The sequence below is a fragment of the Phalaenopsis equestris genome, unplaced genomic scaffold (genome assembly GCF_001263595.1).
Source record: "Phalaenopsis equestris unplaced genomic scaffold, ASM126359v1 Scaffold000399, whole genome shotgun sequence".
NCBI classification, from domain to species: domain Eukaryota; kingdom Viridiplantae; phylum Streptophyta; class Magnoliopsida; order Asparagales; family Orchidaceae; genus Phalaenopsis; species Phalaenopsis equestris.
In genome coordinates this window covers 1310901-1325082 of record NW_018164841.1, presented here as the reverse complement: position 1 = coordinate 1325082, position 14182 = coordinate 1310901, and the positions used below count along the sequence as shown (strand labels likewise).

Below are 14182 nucleotides of genomic sequence, written 5' to 3'. Positions count from 1 at the left end.
TTGCAAAATTTAAGTTTTTTTATTCAAGATAAGAAATATTTTAGACTATAATTTTCAGCCGCCTCAGCCGATACAAGACCCCGAATCACAAGATTCGAGTGCAAAACTGACCCCCAAATTTAAACTTCTTAATACTCTCTTCCTCCGCTCGAAACCGAGATATCAAACTAACCACTTAGACCTATGTTAGCTCCATCCGAAGAACCGCCATATCCACTTAGAGACCTACCAACTAACTCAATTATATTTTCCTGGTGCAGAACAACCAGTTTTTCTTTAGGTTTGTTATGGCAATCTCCCTTTGCATGTTAGCTTCCCAGGTGAAAGAGCCCAATGTTTCATTCAACCAGCGAGCCAACAATGTTGGAGATCCTCATCGACCATTGGTCTCCCTCTCAACATCCTCAAGACCAAACAAACATTCAAAGGCACCTCCATCATGGTTCAAAGCAGACATTCCCTTAGCCACCTCTAGAACTGAAGGATGATCAACTTCTATCACTGATGAGTTGATGATCTGCACAGTCTCCTTTGCAATAATAATTAAATGTCAGAAAAAATGAACAAATCTACTCAATCAAAGAAAATTGAGTTTTCTCGTACCCATGATCCCATCCATTTCTAACTGTTGGAGGCTCCACCAAGAAGTGGTTGGGCACCCGTCTAGCTGGTCTTAGCGACTAAAGAGAAGGGAGTTGTACCCCCATGCAGATGGAATTGTCTCTAAGACCACCTAGACCAATTTTTGGGCCTGCCTTTCACATATTAGTGTCGAGATAAATATTGTCTTATTGGTGGAGTGCACGTTAGCCCTGTTTGACACACTTCTATTCCTTCGACCATCTTTCTACCGTCGGTTTCTTTGTGCCGACCGGTCAGCCTTCTCCCTCAAGCCTCTTTGTTATTTTTATTCAGCCCTCATCCTCTGGTTTCTTCTTTATCACAGGTTGACTACTCACCAATTTCTTTTTCTCCAATGCATCCTTAGAAGGGCAGAACTTTTCAGTCGAAAGTCGAAGTCCAAAGGCTTTCATCATGATCCCCTCATTTACAGATAACATCTTGCTACTCGGCACAACTATCTCTCCAGTTAACAACTGACTAAAGGGCTAAAAATTCTAAAGGAGCGATGGAGAAGTATTGATCACACCCAATTTATAGGGACTGCGGGCATGGAAATTTAAAAAAATTAATTAATAAAAGTACTTATTACACAATAAATAAATCAAATTTGATATTTAATTCTCTTATTATTATCGTGGTAGTCATTTTTAAGAAGTTAAAGAATCAGAAAACTAAATATCTACATAAAAATGTCTGCACGAACCTTGAAAAAATCCAACAAGACCTACTTAAGAACACCAAAGAACAAAATGTAGAAATAGTCATAAGACAAACACTAAGCATCATTTTCTTTGATTAGAACTCTAAACCAACATAACAAAAGCAAACTCAAAAGAAGAAATAGAAGGAGTTCAATCCAATGAACAATCGTTTAAGGCCAACTCCCTCGACCGATTTTGGAACTTTTCCCAAAGATGGCCAAAAGGCAACCCAGTGGGCATCTTTCTAATTCTCTCAGAATGCCTCTTGTCTAAGGAGATTTGCCCATCTGGTTACAATGATACGCACTCTTCCTGAAGGACAAATCTCACCATAATGACACGAGGGCCTCTACTCAAGATTCCCTGGAAAAAGTCAACCGACCACCTTTTGGCCGATTAAGCGTTCGTTTTCCTCTCAAAGACTATCAACTGATTAAATAATGAGTTATAGTATGTCTCTCTTCAAGTAGTTATGAATATGAAATTGTGTCAATGTTAGTTATGACTATGAAAGTGTGTCAGAGTTAGATACAAATATAAAAATGTGTAATAATAACTTATAAGGTCTCTATTGAGACAAAGACAATCAAGTAATTTTACACAAGATATCTCTGAAACCTATAAATAAGGGGTCATTTATCCAATAAATGACTACTGAATTTACTCTATCACAACTTGTGTTGCTGTACACACACACACACACTCTCTCTCTAGACTATATCTTAGGTGTGATTCAAACAACATATTTGGATTCAACACTTAAATCTTTGATATGATATAAAAAAAATTTCTGTCAGCAACTTTTAAAAGAGAAATGCATCTTTTGATGCTATTTTTAATATCAATGTTTATAAATGTAAATATCAAATTATAAGTGTTAGATATGTAAATGCATAAAAATTGAGTGGTATGTATGTAAATTTCCGATTAAGATGAATTGTAATATAATTAGGGCTGACAAAAAAGCTCGTTGTTCGCAACAACTCGTGTTCAGTTTGTTCGTTAAGTAAACGAGTCGAGCACAGAGAAATTTTTAAGCTCGATTTATAAACAAGCCGAACACGAACAACTCTTTTTTCACTCGTGTCTGACTCATTTTAGCTCGAAATAAAGAAATTATATATATATTATTCATGTTTAAATCAAAACAGCTTGTGCGGTCATGTGATTCTGCGTCTTCTATTGAACAAAGTTGTGAAGGTTTGAATCAAACACCCAACATTTATGTTTTTCAATTAATTTTCACAAAACAATTTCTAGCTTAACAGGGACAAAAATCTTTAAATCAAGTAAAACACAGACATACTGTTCATGAGCCAGTTTCGAACACAAGCATTTTCGAATGAGATGAACACGAGTTAAGCCTAGGCTCGCTCAAGCTCCGCTCTTTTGCAGCCCTACATATAATATATATGCATGAAATAATTATATAAAAAATTTAAGAAAACTAAATAAGTAAATGCATATTATGTATTGATCAACATAATATAATAAATAAATAAAGCAATGAATATCGAAATCGCGTCTATGGGGTGCGATTTTGATGGTTTTAATTATAAAAAAAAAATTAAACTTGCTTTTAATATTTAAAAAAAAACATAAAAAATGCTGCTTTTTAACATTTTGCCTTATAAATTTAACTATAATATAAATTGATAAATTAAATTTAACTAATTTGTTGAATCTCATTTAAAATTTCCACTATGGAGTAGGAAAGTAAAATAAACTTCAAAATTTATCAACATCAATTGAATGACCATATATTAATTTATTGTACATAAATTTGTGAGATAACAGTATTATGAGTAGGGGTGTAAATGAGCCGAACACGAGCGAGCCCAGGCTCAGCTCGGGTTCGGCTCGTTCATATTTCAGGCTTGAAAAGTGTGTTTTCGTGTTCGGCTTGTTTGCTTAGCGAGCTGAACACGAGCCGTTCACAAACGAAGAGTCATTTTGACAACCTTAATCATGTAACCATAAGATGTTAAAGATTGGGGCAAGATTTAAAACATCATTTGAATCGAATTTAATAATTTTTATTCTATTTTCTTCATTAATATTTTTAATTGATTAAAAATATTAGCCTTGTAATCAATTAAATTTAAAAAGAAATACTACTCATCAAAGATATATATATAATTGATAAGTACTATTTCGAGCCAAAACGAGCCGAACACGAACTAACAAATATTTGTTTGTGTTGTTCGTGGTCGGCTCGTTAACTTAGCGAACGAGTCAATCACGAGCTTCTTAACGAGCCGAACACGAGTTGTTCGCGAACAACGAGCCCGTTTTGACAACGCTAATTATGAGAGAGATGTAGGGCCCGTTTGGGGCAGCTTATTTAGTGCGGTGGTATTCTGAAAACACATTTGACCTGTTTGAGTAAACTGCGCTTTGGCAGCTTATGCTTTTTCAAAACGCTGAAAACAGCGTTTTTACACCGCACAACTCTAGGTGCAGTGACAAATTTCTGATAGCAGTCAGACTTTTCCAAAAAATAATAATAATTTGTAATAGTCACCGCGTCTTGCTTATCAGCACATTATTTTTAATCAGCTTATCAACAGATTATTCAATAAGCTACAGCTGCCCCCAAACAGACCCGTAATTTCAAGAAAAAAATATTAATCAAAGCAGAGAACAACAAATTTTAGAATTTGCCTAACTTAATATGGATCATATTTATTTACCTTTTACCTCAATAATTTTTTTGAGTATCTCGTATAAGAAATGGGAAAATTTATTTACACGCCACCCAATTCCTATGTATTTATATATCTAACATCTAAACTTCATATTTTTTACATATCTGCCACTTATCTATGCATGAAAATGTTAGTCATACTTCAATATCTCTAAATAAATAAAAATATATTTACTCTAATAGTAATAGAGAAAAAATAAATTAATAAATGAGAATTTCATAGATCCTAACACATTGCAAATGACTCATTTGAAAATTCAACTCGAGTAAAAAGAGAGAAGTATAAATTCATCGTAACATAGAAAGCGTTAAAAGCAATCGTCGTCCCATGAAAGCAAACAAAAAGTGACAACATCTATAACATATCAAAATATTTGCTTGCACTTGTCTTAACAATTTTGAGAAACATCAATGAAGGTTCCAAAACCACATCCTACTACTAGATTGCAATTTCACAATATTGTTCACAATACCTTATTTTATATGATATCTCGTGTGTGGTATTCACGAAGTTCATATTATGGGTTCATTTGAGGCCGTGTTTTTTCAAGGCGCGGCCTCAAACTATGAAGTTGAGCTCGAGTTTGGCGTTTGGATATTGCATTTGCGGCCGCCCACCGCTATAGGCGAAACGTGGGCCGTTGGATCAACCCCGCGGGCCCGTGTTATCGAGCGGCGTTCACCTCCTTTGCCCTGCGCTCCCCATTCTCTCGTGATCGAGCATCTGTTGCCCTAGCGTCTCTTCTCCTCCCACACTCAACCAAGACATCTCCTTCATCCTTCCCGAGAGTTGTCACCCCTTCTTCACTCCAATCACTAGTCTGAACTCCTCCGCTCCCTATAAAGCCTCCAACCGAGCAGCTCCAACTCACCAACGTCACTCATCCTCCTCGGCCGAAAAAGCCGAGCCCTCTTCCCCCTCCAGCAAGCTTCCCGCCGGCGAGCCTTCCTCCCTTTGACAAAGCAAAAACATAAAAAAGAAAAAGAAAGAAAAAAAAAGATTTATGTACATATCACCTAATTTCTATGTATTTGCGTAAAATTAAAAAAAAAATTATAAACATACCACTCCAATGTTATGTAGTTGTTTACATACATAACATTCAATTTTTATGAACTAATTTACATATATACCTTTCAATTACTATACATTAGTTTACCTACATACCATTTAGTTTCTATAAATTTGTTTATGCACATCCCACTCTTGGTACTTGTTGTTAAATGAAGAGTGTATCTAAATTTTTTAATGTTCTAAAGTAAATTTCTACTTCTGAAGTATCATAATAATGACTACGGCAGTTCTATTATAAACAATATTGCTAAACATTGACAGAAAAATCATTTGTCCAGAAACAACTATCACATAACTGTTTTCAATCAACTGAAACAAACAGTCAGTTAACTTTTCAGCAGCAATATTTTGGGGCAGCGCAGCTGCAGTTGAAAAACTGAGAAGTTGCAGCTGTCTCAAACTGATCATATTTCTTTGGTTGAACACCCTAATGATCATTATATCAAAAATTATGATCAATGAAATTTATTTAATCGTGATTATTCGATTGAAACCATCGCTACATGTAACGAAATATCATCATATATGTGCACTTCAAGTTTTATCGAATTCTTCCATCCTATGAACTCAACATCTTAAACCATAACTTTTCTTTTAGGGAAAATTTAAATTTGAATTTGATTACATTTCAAGTTTATATATGTTTCAATTCTTATCTCTCTTTTGACATACAAATTGGTTCGGCTTGACCCTCAAATTTTCCACCACAAAAAAAAAAATTAAATAAAATAAAAAATTAAAAAGAATCATATTATTTTACATTTGATTTAAAAGTAGACATCTTTTATGTCAAAATCATAAGTGTACTTGACAAGAGGCGTCAATAAACAACTTGATATAGCCTCGACTCAAAAATTTTAATTTAGGTTGATGTCATTAACTTTCGGGTCGTGTTTGGGTATAAAATTTGAATTGTCCAATTTTTTGTGGGATTCATGTATACTTGAACTTAAAACTCAAGATATAAAAAAAAGTATGGTCAGCAAATGGTTTATATTCATGTCTTACGTATGCATCGCTGCGTACGTTAGGGAGGTTATTCATAGGATATTGAGGGGTTATATTCGCGTTATATCCTCTATAACCTCCTTGTAACCTACCTGCAACATACAAATATATGAAAACAGAAATGCGGAACTTACAATATATATGTAAGTTACAAGTAGGTTACAAGGAGATTACAAGAAGTATAACGCGAATATAACTCCCAATTACTTTATGAATATCCTCCCTGACATACGCAACACTACGTATGTCTTACGTACGCAAAACGAGAGCTCCTGATTTTCACAAAATTGAAAATGAGAAAAAGCACATGGGAAAGGGTAGAACGCCGGGAAAAGCAACCCAAGCTCTTCTTACTTAATCCTCACCGGTGATCACCAGTCACGCCGAGGACCACCCGAGGTTTACCCACAGTAACCGGTCACAAGAAGCCTTAGGAAGTATTCCTACTCCGAAACGATCAGGAAATGGCTGTACGGGGAACTCGTCACGTGGAACCTACGTGCCTAAACAAACGGTAACTTCTCCAATTCTCCCCCAACCAAATCATCTCCTCTGCCTGCTTCACTCTCTTTTCAAAATCTGCACCGCAAACGCCGCGCCTTCCCCCTTTGAAATTCCCCAAAACTCAAACCGCTCCTTCCCCTACACCCTAATCTATGGTCTACAAATCCAGTTGTTTAATAAGACTTTAATAAACCAAAAAATGATTTTTTTTTAATTAATTATGATTATAAATAAATCTTAAGCTTGCTGTCTGAGAAACAGAAGAGAAAATGGGGAGGAGAGAGGTGGAAGAGAAGGCAGAGCTTGTGAAGGAGATCTGCTTCATGGCTACGGCGTTCGCTTCCTGTAAGCATCTCTGCTCCAATGACAGGGAAAAAGTGCTCATTGATTGGTACCTTATTCTCAATGTAAATCTGAATTTCTTTTATTTTAGCTCAGTTTTCTGTAAATTCTCTGCATTGTTCTGGCTTGGATTATGATTTTATTTGAATGAGGTTCTGTGAAATGGTGCAAGGTTGATGAGGATTCTGGTCTGGATGTGATTCGGCGGCGATATAGACAACTTGGTATGTGCTAAATTTAATCACATCTCTGTTTTTCATCTTTGTTTACTTAATGATTTGTGTTTTTACTGGAAATCCTATGTAGCATTGCAGTTGCATCCAGATAAGAATAATCACCCAAAAGCAGAGGTGGCATTCAAGCTGATCTCAGAGGTGAACTTTTCTCTTTAGCTCCATTCTTCTTCTGGCGAAGAGAGATTTATATAGAGTTAAATGGAAAATATTTCATTATCTATTTACTGCAATTATTGTTTATCAGAAAGTTCAGTTCGGGTAAATGGAAGTGAATGTGTTGTTGCTTGAGTTAGGGGGTGTTTGGCACCCTCTTGGATTTAACTTCCCACTTATGCTAAATTCAACTTTTTATATTTGGTATTACTTCCATTAAATCCACAATTTGTGTTTGGCATTTGTTTCTAGTTGGAAGTTAAAATATCTGATTACTATATATATATTAAGTATGCTGCCGCCACCAGCCTACTGGCCTTCCCTGTTCCCTCTAATCGGACTGTATCGCGAAGGGTTCATTCATGAAGGTGATGGTTTTCGACGAAACCGGGAGAGCGGGAGTGTTGTAGGCGACTTCCGGAATGCGACGACGTCAAAGGCAAAGTGTGGCGATAGGCGAGCAGGCGTACCCTTCGATCTTCTTGTCCTCTGCGACGAAGCTCGGGGTCCTTAAATTCACCTCAGGATTGGATTTAGTAAATTTGGGATTTAGATTGAAAAATTCGGAAATTTTGTATTAGAACTTGGATTTACAGTAAGCTCAACCGTACTAATAACTAAAAAAGATATCATTTTGTTTATAATTTTGTAGACAAGAAATTCTTATTGTTTCAATAATAATGATGAAGCTAAACTAATTTCTTCCTTGCTGCTTCAAAGTCCTTCAAGCACTGCTTGTTGAATCAAAGTTTGCCACAGAAAGTTTCAGTTTGTTATCTTTCTCTTTCCCACTCAGGCATATTCCTGTCTTTCTGACAAAGCTCGAAGAAAAATCTTTAATGGCGAGAGAAGCAGCAACTTCTGCAAAGATTGCTATCTAAAATGGCAATCTGAACGCCATAAGAAGACCTCCAATAACATCAAAATTAGTAAAAGCAACACCAGCAAGAAAAAAGAAGAGGAAGTAGACAACAACAACAACAAAAACAAGCCGAAGCTCAGAAGACAACAATCATTGATCGAACGAGCGAGGAAAAACCATATTCTGCAAAAATTGAAGCAAGTTCAGATCAAATTAAGAGAAGAATGCCGGGTGATCGAGTCTTGCCTTCAAGCCACCATGAATAAGATCGGAAGGGAATCACCCCTGTTTGATCCCATCAGTTTTTCGAATTATCCTTACCGACGACAGACGACGGAGTTGACGAAAGTGTCGCCGGCGCATTCCTTCTCCGAGCCTTGCACGGCTCGGGGACAAGAGTCGCCAGTTTATGAGGTAAGATCTGACTGCTGGACAAGAAAACCAAAGCCCCAGTTTTCTAAATTCTGATTGTTTTTGCCATATGATTTTACTTTTTGTTTTTTTTTTTCATGATCTTTTGCATGATCTTTTGTTAAAGTTGATAATTTTTACTAGATATTTAGCTAAAAATGAGTTTTTTTAGATATAGATTGATCATGCAATCTTATTATTGTATTATGGAGAAAGTTGTTCCATCAAATCAACTGTGGACAGCTGTTGATGCTGACAAACCTAACACTAACAACTTCAAAACTTTTTGATTATTGTTGGAAATTTTCAATAGAGTATTCATGGACGAAAGCCCAAATTTTCAAATGTGATCTCATAATTGGATGATTAAGGATATTAAGGTCAAACACCAATTCTAACAAGACTAAGCATGAATTATTGTACTTTAATTTATTTCATTTGACAATGGGTTTACCTAATGACAATTATTTCATGCATAAATGTGTGAAGGTATTTGGAACCTAACCTAACTTAATCCATAAAGTCAGTTTATAATGACCAAAATGTGTATATTCGGATGAGGTCCAAAAATTAACACGTGAGATTTTAATTATAATAGTTAATTAGTATAATGATAAAATGATGTGATTTTGATTTAAGAACAAAAAACAATGATAAAAAAATTGGTGCGGCATCCATGCCAATACTAAATATTAAATCATTTAATAAATTCACCACGAGGGGTCATAAAAGGTGAAATAGAAATTTCTATAATACAAGCAATAATTTAACAACAATATAAATTTATTAAATCATATGGTTGCTTATTTGTTAGTGGTAAAGTCCCCGACTTCGAGACCCACATTTTACGCTGACAACATCAGCAAGTAAATTAATTACCTCAAAAAAGACTAAAGTTCTGTTTGAGGCAGCTATAACTTATTAAAAGATAATTATGAAACTGCTGAACAATAATCCGAAGAAATTGATTATTCAAAAAGCTGTGATGGTTATTACATTTTTTTTTTTAAGTTAGACCGCAATTAGAAAGTTATCACCGCACCTGGCCATGAGTGGTGAGAAAATACTGATTTCAGTGATAGTTTTTTGAAAAAATTGTCAAAACACTATTTACCTAAATAGACAAAACTGTGGTACGGTGTCGCACCACCACTACACCGCCTTCCCAAACGGACCCATAATTTATGAATCAATTTTTCGTACAATCCATAAAAAAATAATAAATGTTAAAAGACAACCGTCTCTTTTTAAGATATTTAATATCATTTGCCATATGATTATATACCATATGAGAATAAATTGCACGTCACAAGTCAATTAAAGTTGCTAATGCTGACAAAATTGATCATAATATATCACCCATCCTTTTCCATTTAAAAAAAAAATTACATACATATAACTCAATTCCTACCTATTTAAATATCTAACACAATCTCCAATTCTTGCACATATATTTCATGTCATCTTACCTACAAAAAAAAAAATGTTTCACTTTTTAAAATTACAATAGTTATATATGTTTAAATGACATGAAAATTTTGGTTGATATAAATATAAAAAATTTAGTGTTAAATATATAAATACTTGAAATTTGAGTGTTACGTATATAAATAACGAGAAATTTTTCCAAACGTTCGCGGCGGTTGTTTTTTTTTTCTTGCCTCGACGGGCGAATCGCAGCAGCTATCCGCACGGTGCTCACCGTGTGGACAGCGTATGGAAAATTTTTTCGTAAATAGTCCGATAGAAAAAGGAAAGAAAAATAGCAATCATACAACAATTGGCTCAAGTTCACAACCCAGGGTCCTAATAATCAACTCAAAAATAACCATGAAAGAATAAACTTCAAGCTGGTTCAAGCTACACTTTGGCCTAACCCTAAACTTTGCACAAAAATCTAGCTCCATTTTGAGCCCTATTTTGCCTTCAATTTTGTTCAATCTTCTGCTCAATATTGGTTGTCATTTGGATCAAACTTTGCTAGATTTGCTATAAAGTTGAAACAACTAAATTTATCTTTAAAAAAAAAAAGAAAAAATCTTCATGGACATAGTTATAATTATGAGAGTATAGAGCGAAAGATGCTCAAGCATGTAGCACATTTACTTGTCCAGGCAAATTCTTCCTCAGGGTTTTTTCTGTTTTGATGTAATTTAATTTCCAACCATTTGTTTCAGATTCTTCAATCATCCCTTTTATGCGCAATCAAGGAGTAATTTCGAAATATGACAATGCCTGAAGCTTTTCATTATAAAGAAGGAAACATCATCATATTGTTCCTCTAGACAGTAAAACAAAAAACTAGGAGAGAACTGTCAGATGCTAGTAATAAATTTTTTATCAGAATGTCACATCATTGGATTTTATTACAAATTTATATTAAGCTTATCATGAAATTTTATATTTGATTAATTTCTAATTATTAAGTAGATACTTCAAAAAACAATAACTAAAAAATGTATAGCAAATAATTGGACAACTAGAAAATTTTCAATCAAGAGCTTACCTTACTTTGTTTCCAAATTATTATATTTGTCAGCAGCAGGCAGAGAATTACTGATACTCCTTTGTTACATCCACTTCATTGTGGCAGCCAAATCAGTGACGCAATTACAGGGATGGTGCAACAGATAAAAAGCAGCAGGTTGTGGTTTAACTTGTGTGGCTTTTCGGCTGCTAATCGCTTGTCTTTTGGCGCCTCTGAATGTCAAAATGGGCGTCGATAAAACCTGTAATGCCTGCTGTGATCTTTTGCCCAATCCTCACCGGCCCTACGCCCGGAGGTGTACCTGCATGGAAATAAAATCTTAAAATGATCAATTCCTATACATACTAAACATCTAAATTTAATTTTTACATACTTACTTTTACCATTGTATGAAAGGATGTATTTTGGTGATATTTTTTGTGATAGGAAAGTTTTGGTGGTTTAAAAGTAAAACAAAAAAGTTTAGCCGGTAGATATATAAATACATATGAATTGACTGGTATTTTTATGTAAATGCCCCAATATTTTATACATATATTTATTTATTTATTTTATTTTTATTTTATTTTTATTTTTTTTTGCGTGCAAAATCATCCCAAAAATATTGAAAAGGAAGAGGGTTAACATACCTAATAGTCAATTCAAGCAAAAAAAAGCCTCATTTCTTCCCCAAGCAAAAAAGAGCCTCATTTCTTCCCCCACCTTTCCTGCTGCTCCCAAGCAGTCAGTTTACAAGATGAGGACTAGGGCTCATGAAAGGAAGAACACATGAGTAAGTGACATACTTAACACTATCCAGCAGCACCACCACAAATATTCGCGATATCGATTTTTTCGCCGACATTATCTCTTTAACATCGCCATCTCCCGCAGATCGGCTAAGATGGAGATGACCAACGGAGCAGCAGAGTTCGAATGGTTGTGTTCCTTGCCTAAGTGTTCGGAGTTGTTCAGAGTAGTTCCGGCCAGCGAAATTACTCTCGGATAGAGAAACCTTAATTATAATAGAGTTATGATAGAAAGTGATGAGGGGATCTCTTTATCACACTAGAATTTTTTTCCCTCTGTATTGCCAAGTCCCCATGTATGATTCATTACACGCAGGAGAAGTTTTATTATCACAACATGATGACCAACTTTATAAAAAATGGGCTTCAAAAATGTTGTAATTATTTTTAGATGAAATGAGAATCAAGCAAAATTTATATTGCAAAAATTTTAAAACCAACCTAGCCCAAGATTTAATCTAGATATTATGAGTCAGCTTGTTTCCTCTGTTATGTGTGGCGTCTATCAAACATTTACTCGTATTCGAGATTAAAAGAAATCATGCAAAACTCAAACGATGCTCAAACCAAGCTATTGTGAGTTTGTTCATAATGAGAAGGTAAATCAAAAGAACTGGAAAAGCTAATATTGTTCTAGGAAATATGAAGAAAGTGTTCAAGGTCACAGAGATTTACTAACAGAGAAAGTAAAATGGTTCGAGTAACTTATTTCAGGTTCAATGAGCGTCAAGCTATACATAGCTTCATAAACAACTTTCACTATCATGGGAAGCTTATATTACTAACAGAGAAAGTGCTGCCTTTCTAAAATCTTATAATACTTATAAGGTAGAAGCTATCATGACCTATTCAAGTCTTCAGTCATTCATTCAAGTGGGCGAGTTCCAAAGATTGATATCATTCTATAGAAGTTTCATAAGAAAATTTAGTTCAACAGCAGCACCTCTGACAAAAATCCTCAAGGCAGATAGATTTTTGTGGTCAGATGAAGACTGGGGCTGTTTTAACGCTTTAAAGAACAATTTTACTCAGGCTCATGTCCCAGCTCTTCCAGATTTTATTCAGGCGTTTATAATTAAGTATGATGCCTCGAATTTCAATGAAAAGCTAAACAACTCAAAGCAAAAATTTTACCTATGACGAGAACGTCTATGCTATAGTGAGAGCTTTTTGTCATTAGAGCTATCATCTATTAGCCAATAAGTTCAGCCTCTAGATTGATAATGACGCCTTTGGAGCGGAATTTCTATCTTCTCTCATTTTTGGCTCAAGCAAAAAACTTGAAGCCAGAATGTGTTAGGCATGTCCCGCTATCGGGTTGTGATAATTAGCCGCACAATCATAAGATGACACATGTAAAGCTGGGTTGACTTGGACAAATGACTCATGCCTCAACTCTTCCAGATTTTAACCAGGTGTTTATAATTAAGTATGATGCCTCGAGTATTAGAATTGGTGTTGGACACAACATCACCTTTTTTTAATGAAAAGTTAAACGACTTGGAGTAAGAAAATTTCCTATGAAAAGAATGTCTATGCTATAGTGAGAGCACTTTGTCCTTAGAGCTATTATCTATTGGCCAATAAGTTCACGCTCTAGATTACTAATGATGCCTTTGGAGTCGAATTTCAATCTTCTTTCAATTTTTTGCTCAATCACAAAACTAGAAGCCATAATCTGTGTTAGGCATGTCTCTCTACAGGGTTGTGATAATTAGCGGCACAATCATAGCATCACACGTGTAAAGCTGGGTTGACTCGAACAAATGACTTAAAACAACAATAAATTACAAAGAACAACTCCTATAAGCTTCTGAAATTGCAAAAACAACCCTCCTAAAATTCACGGAATTGTTAAATAATTGAATAAATCTAAACACATTGGGCTTATCTAAATAAGATTAAAATAAAGCACAAAATGATTATATTGCTAAAAAATATAAAATAATTGTTAAAATTCTTGATTAATTTTGACATTTTTCAAGAATGCCCATGAAAAAAAATATTAAATAAATATCTAAAGTGTAATTTATTATTTTCAAGGACATTGAAATATAAAGAAAAATATAAAATTAAAAATCTGAAAATTACCCAGAGGTCAAAATCATGATGTTTGACCGAACAACAGGTTCAACTGATGACTAGCTTTAGATCTTGTATCGTCTCGAAAAGCATGATAACCTATTAAACTTCATACTTACTTTGAAAGCACATAAAAGGATCAAACACTCCAAAAAATATTCAAGAACAATTTCAAAAATAAATAAAAGCTTTAATATCTAT

The 14182-nt window shown here is 34.6% G+C and overlaps 2 protein-coding genes across 2 annotated transcripts in view; one reads left to right on the top strand and one right to left on the bottom strand.

The window, feature by feature from the left end:
- Window positions 1-6760: 6760 nt before the first annotated feature.
- Window positions 6761-8684, top strand: LOC110026749 (dnaJ homolog subfamily C member 17-like). The gene is made up of 4 exons (XM_020727849.1): window positions 6761-7026; window positions 7134-7185; window positions 7268-7335; window positions 8147-8684. The coding sequence occupies exons 1-4, from the start codon at window positions 6889-6891 to the stop codon at window positions 8678-8680; spliced, it is 792 nt and encodes a 263-aa protein (XP_020583508.1). The 5' UTR covers window positions 6761-6888; the 3' UTR covers window positions 8681-8684.
- A 2312-nt stretch (window positions 8685-10996) lies between these two features.
- The window catches only part of LOC110026719 (acylpyruvase FAHD1, mitochondrial), a 44846-nt gene continuing 41660 nt past the window's right edge, over window positions 10997-14182 (bottom strand). Inside the window, exon 7 of the mRNA XM_020727785.1 lies at window positions 10997-11412. Coding sequence (XP_020583444.1) covers window positions 11300-11412 — 113 coding nt within the window. The 3' untranslated portion in view covers window positions 10997-11299. The remainder of the gene's footprint in view (window positions 11413-14182) is intronic.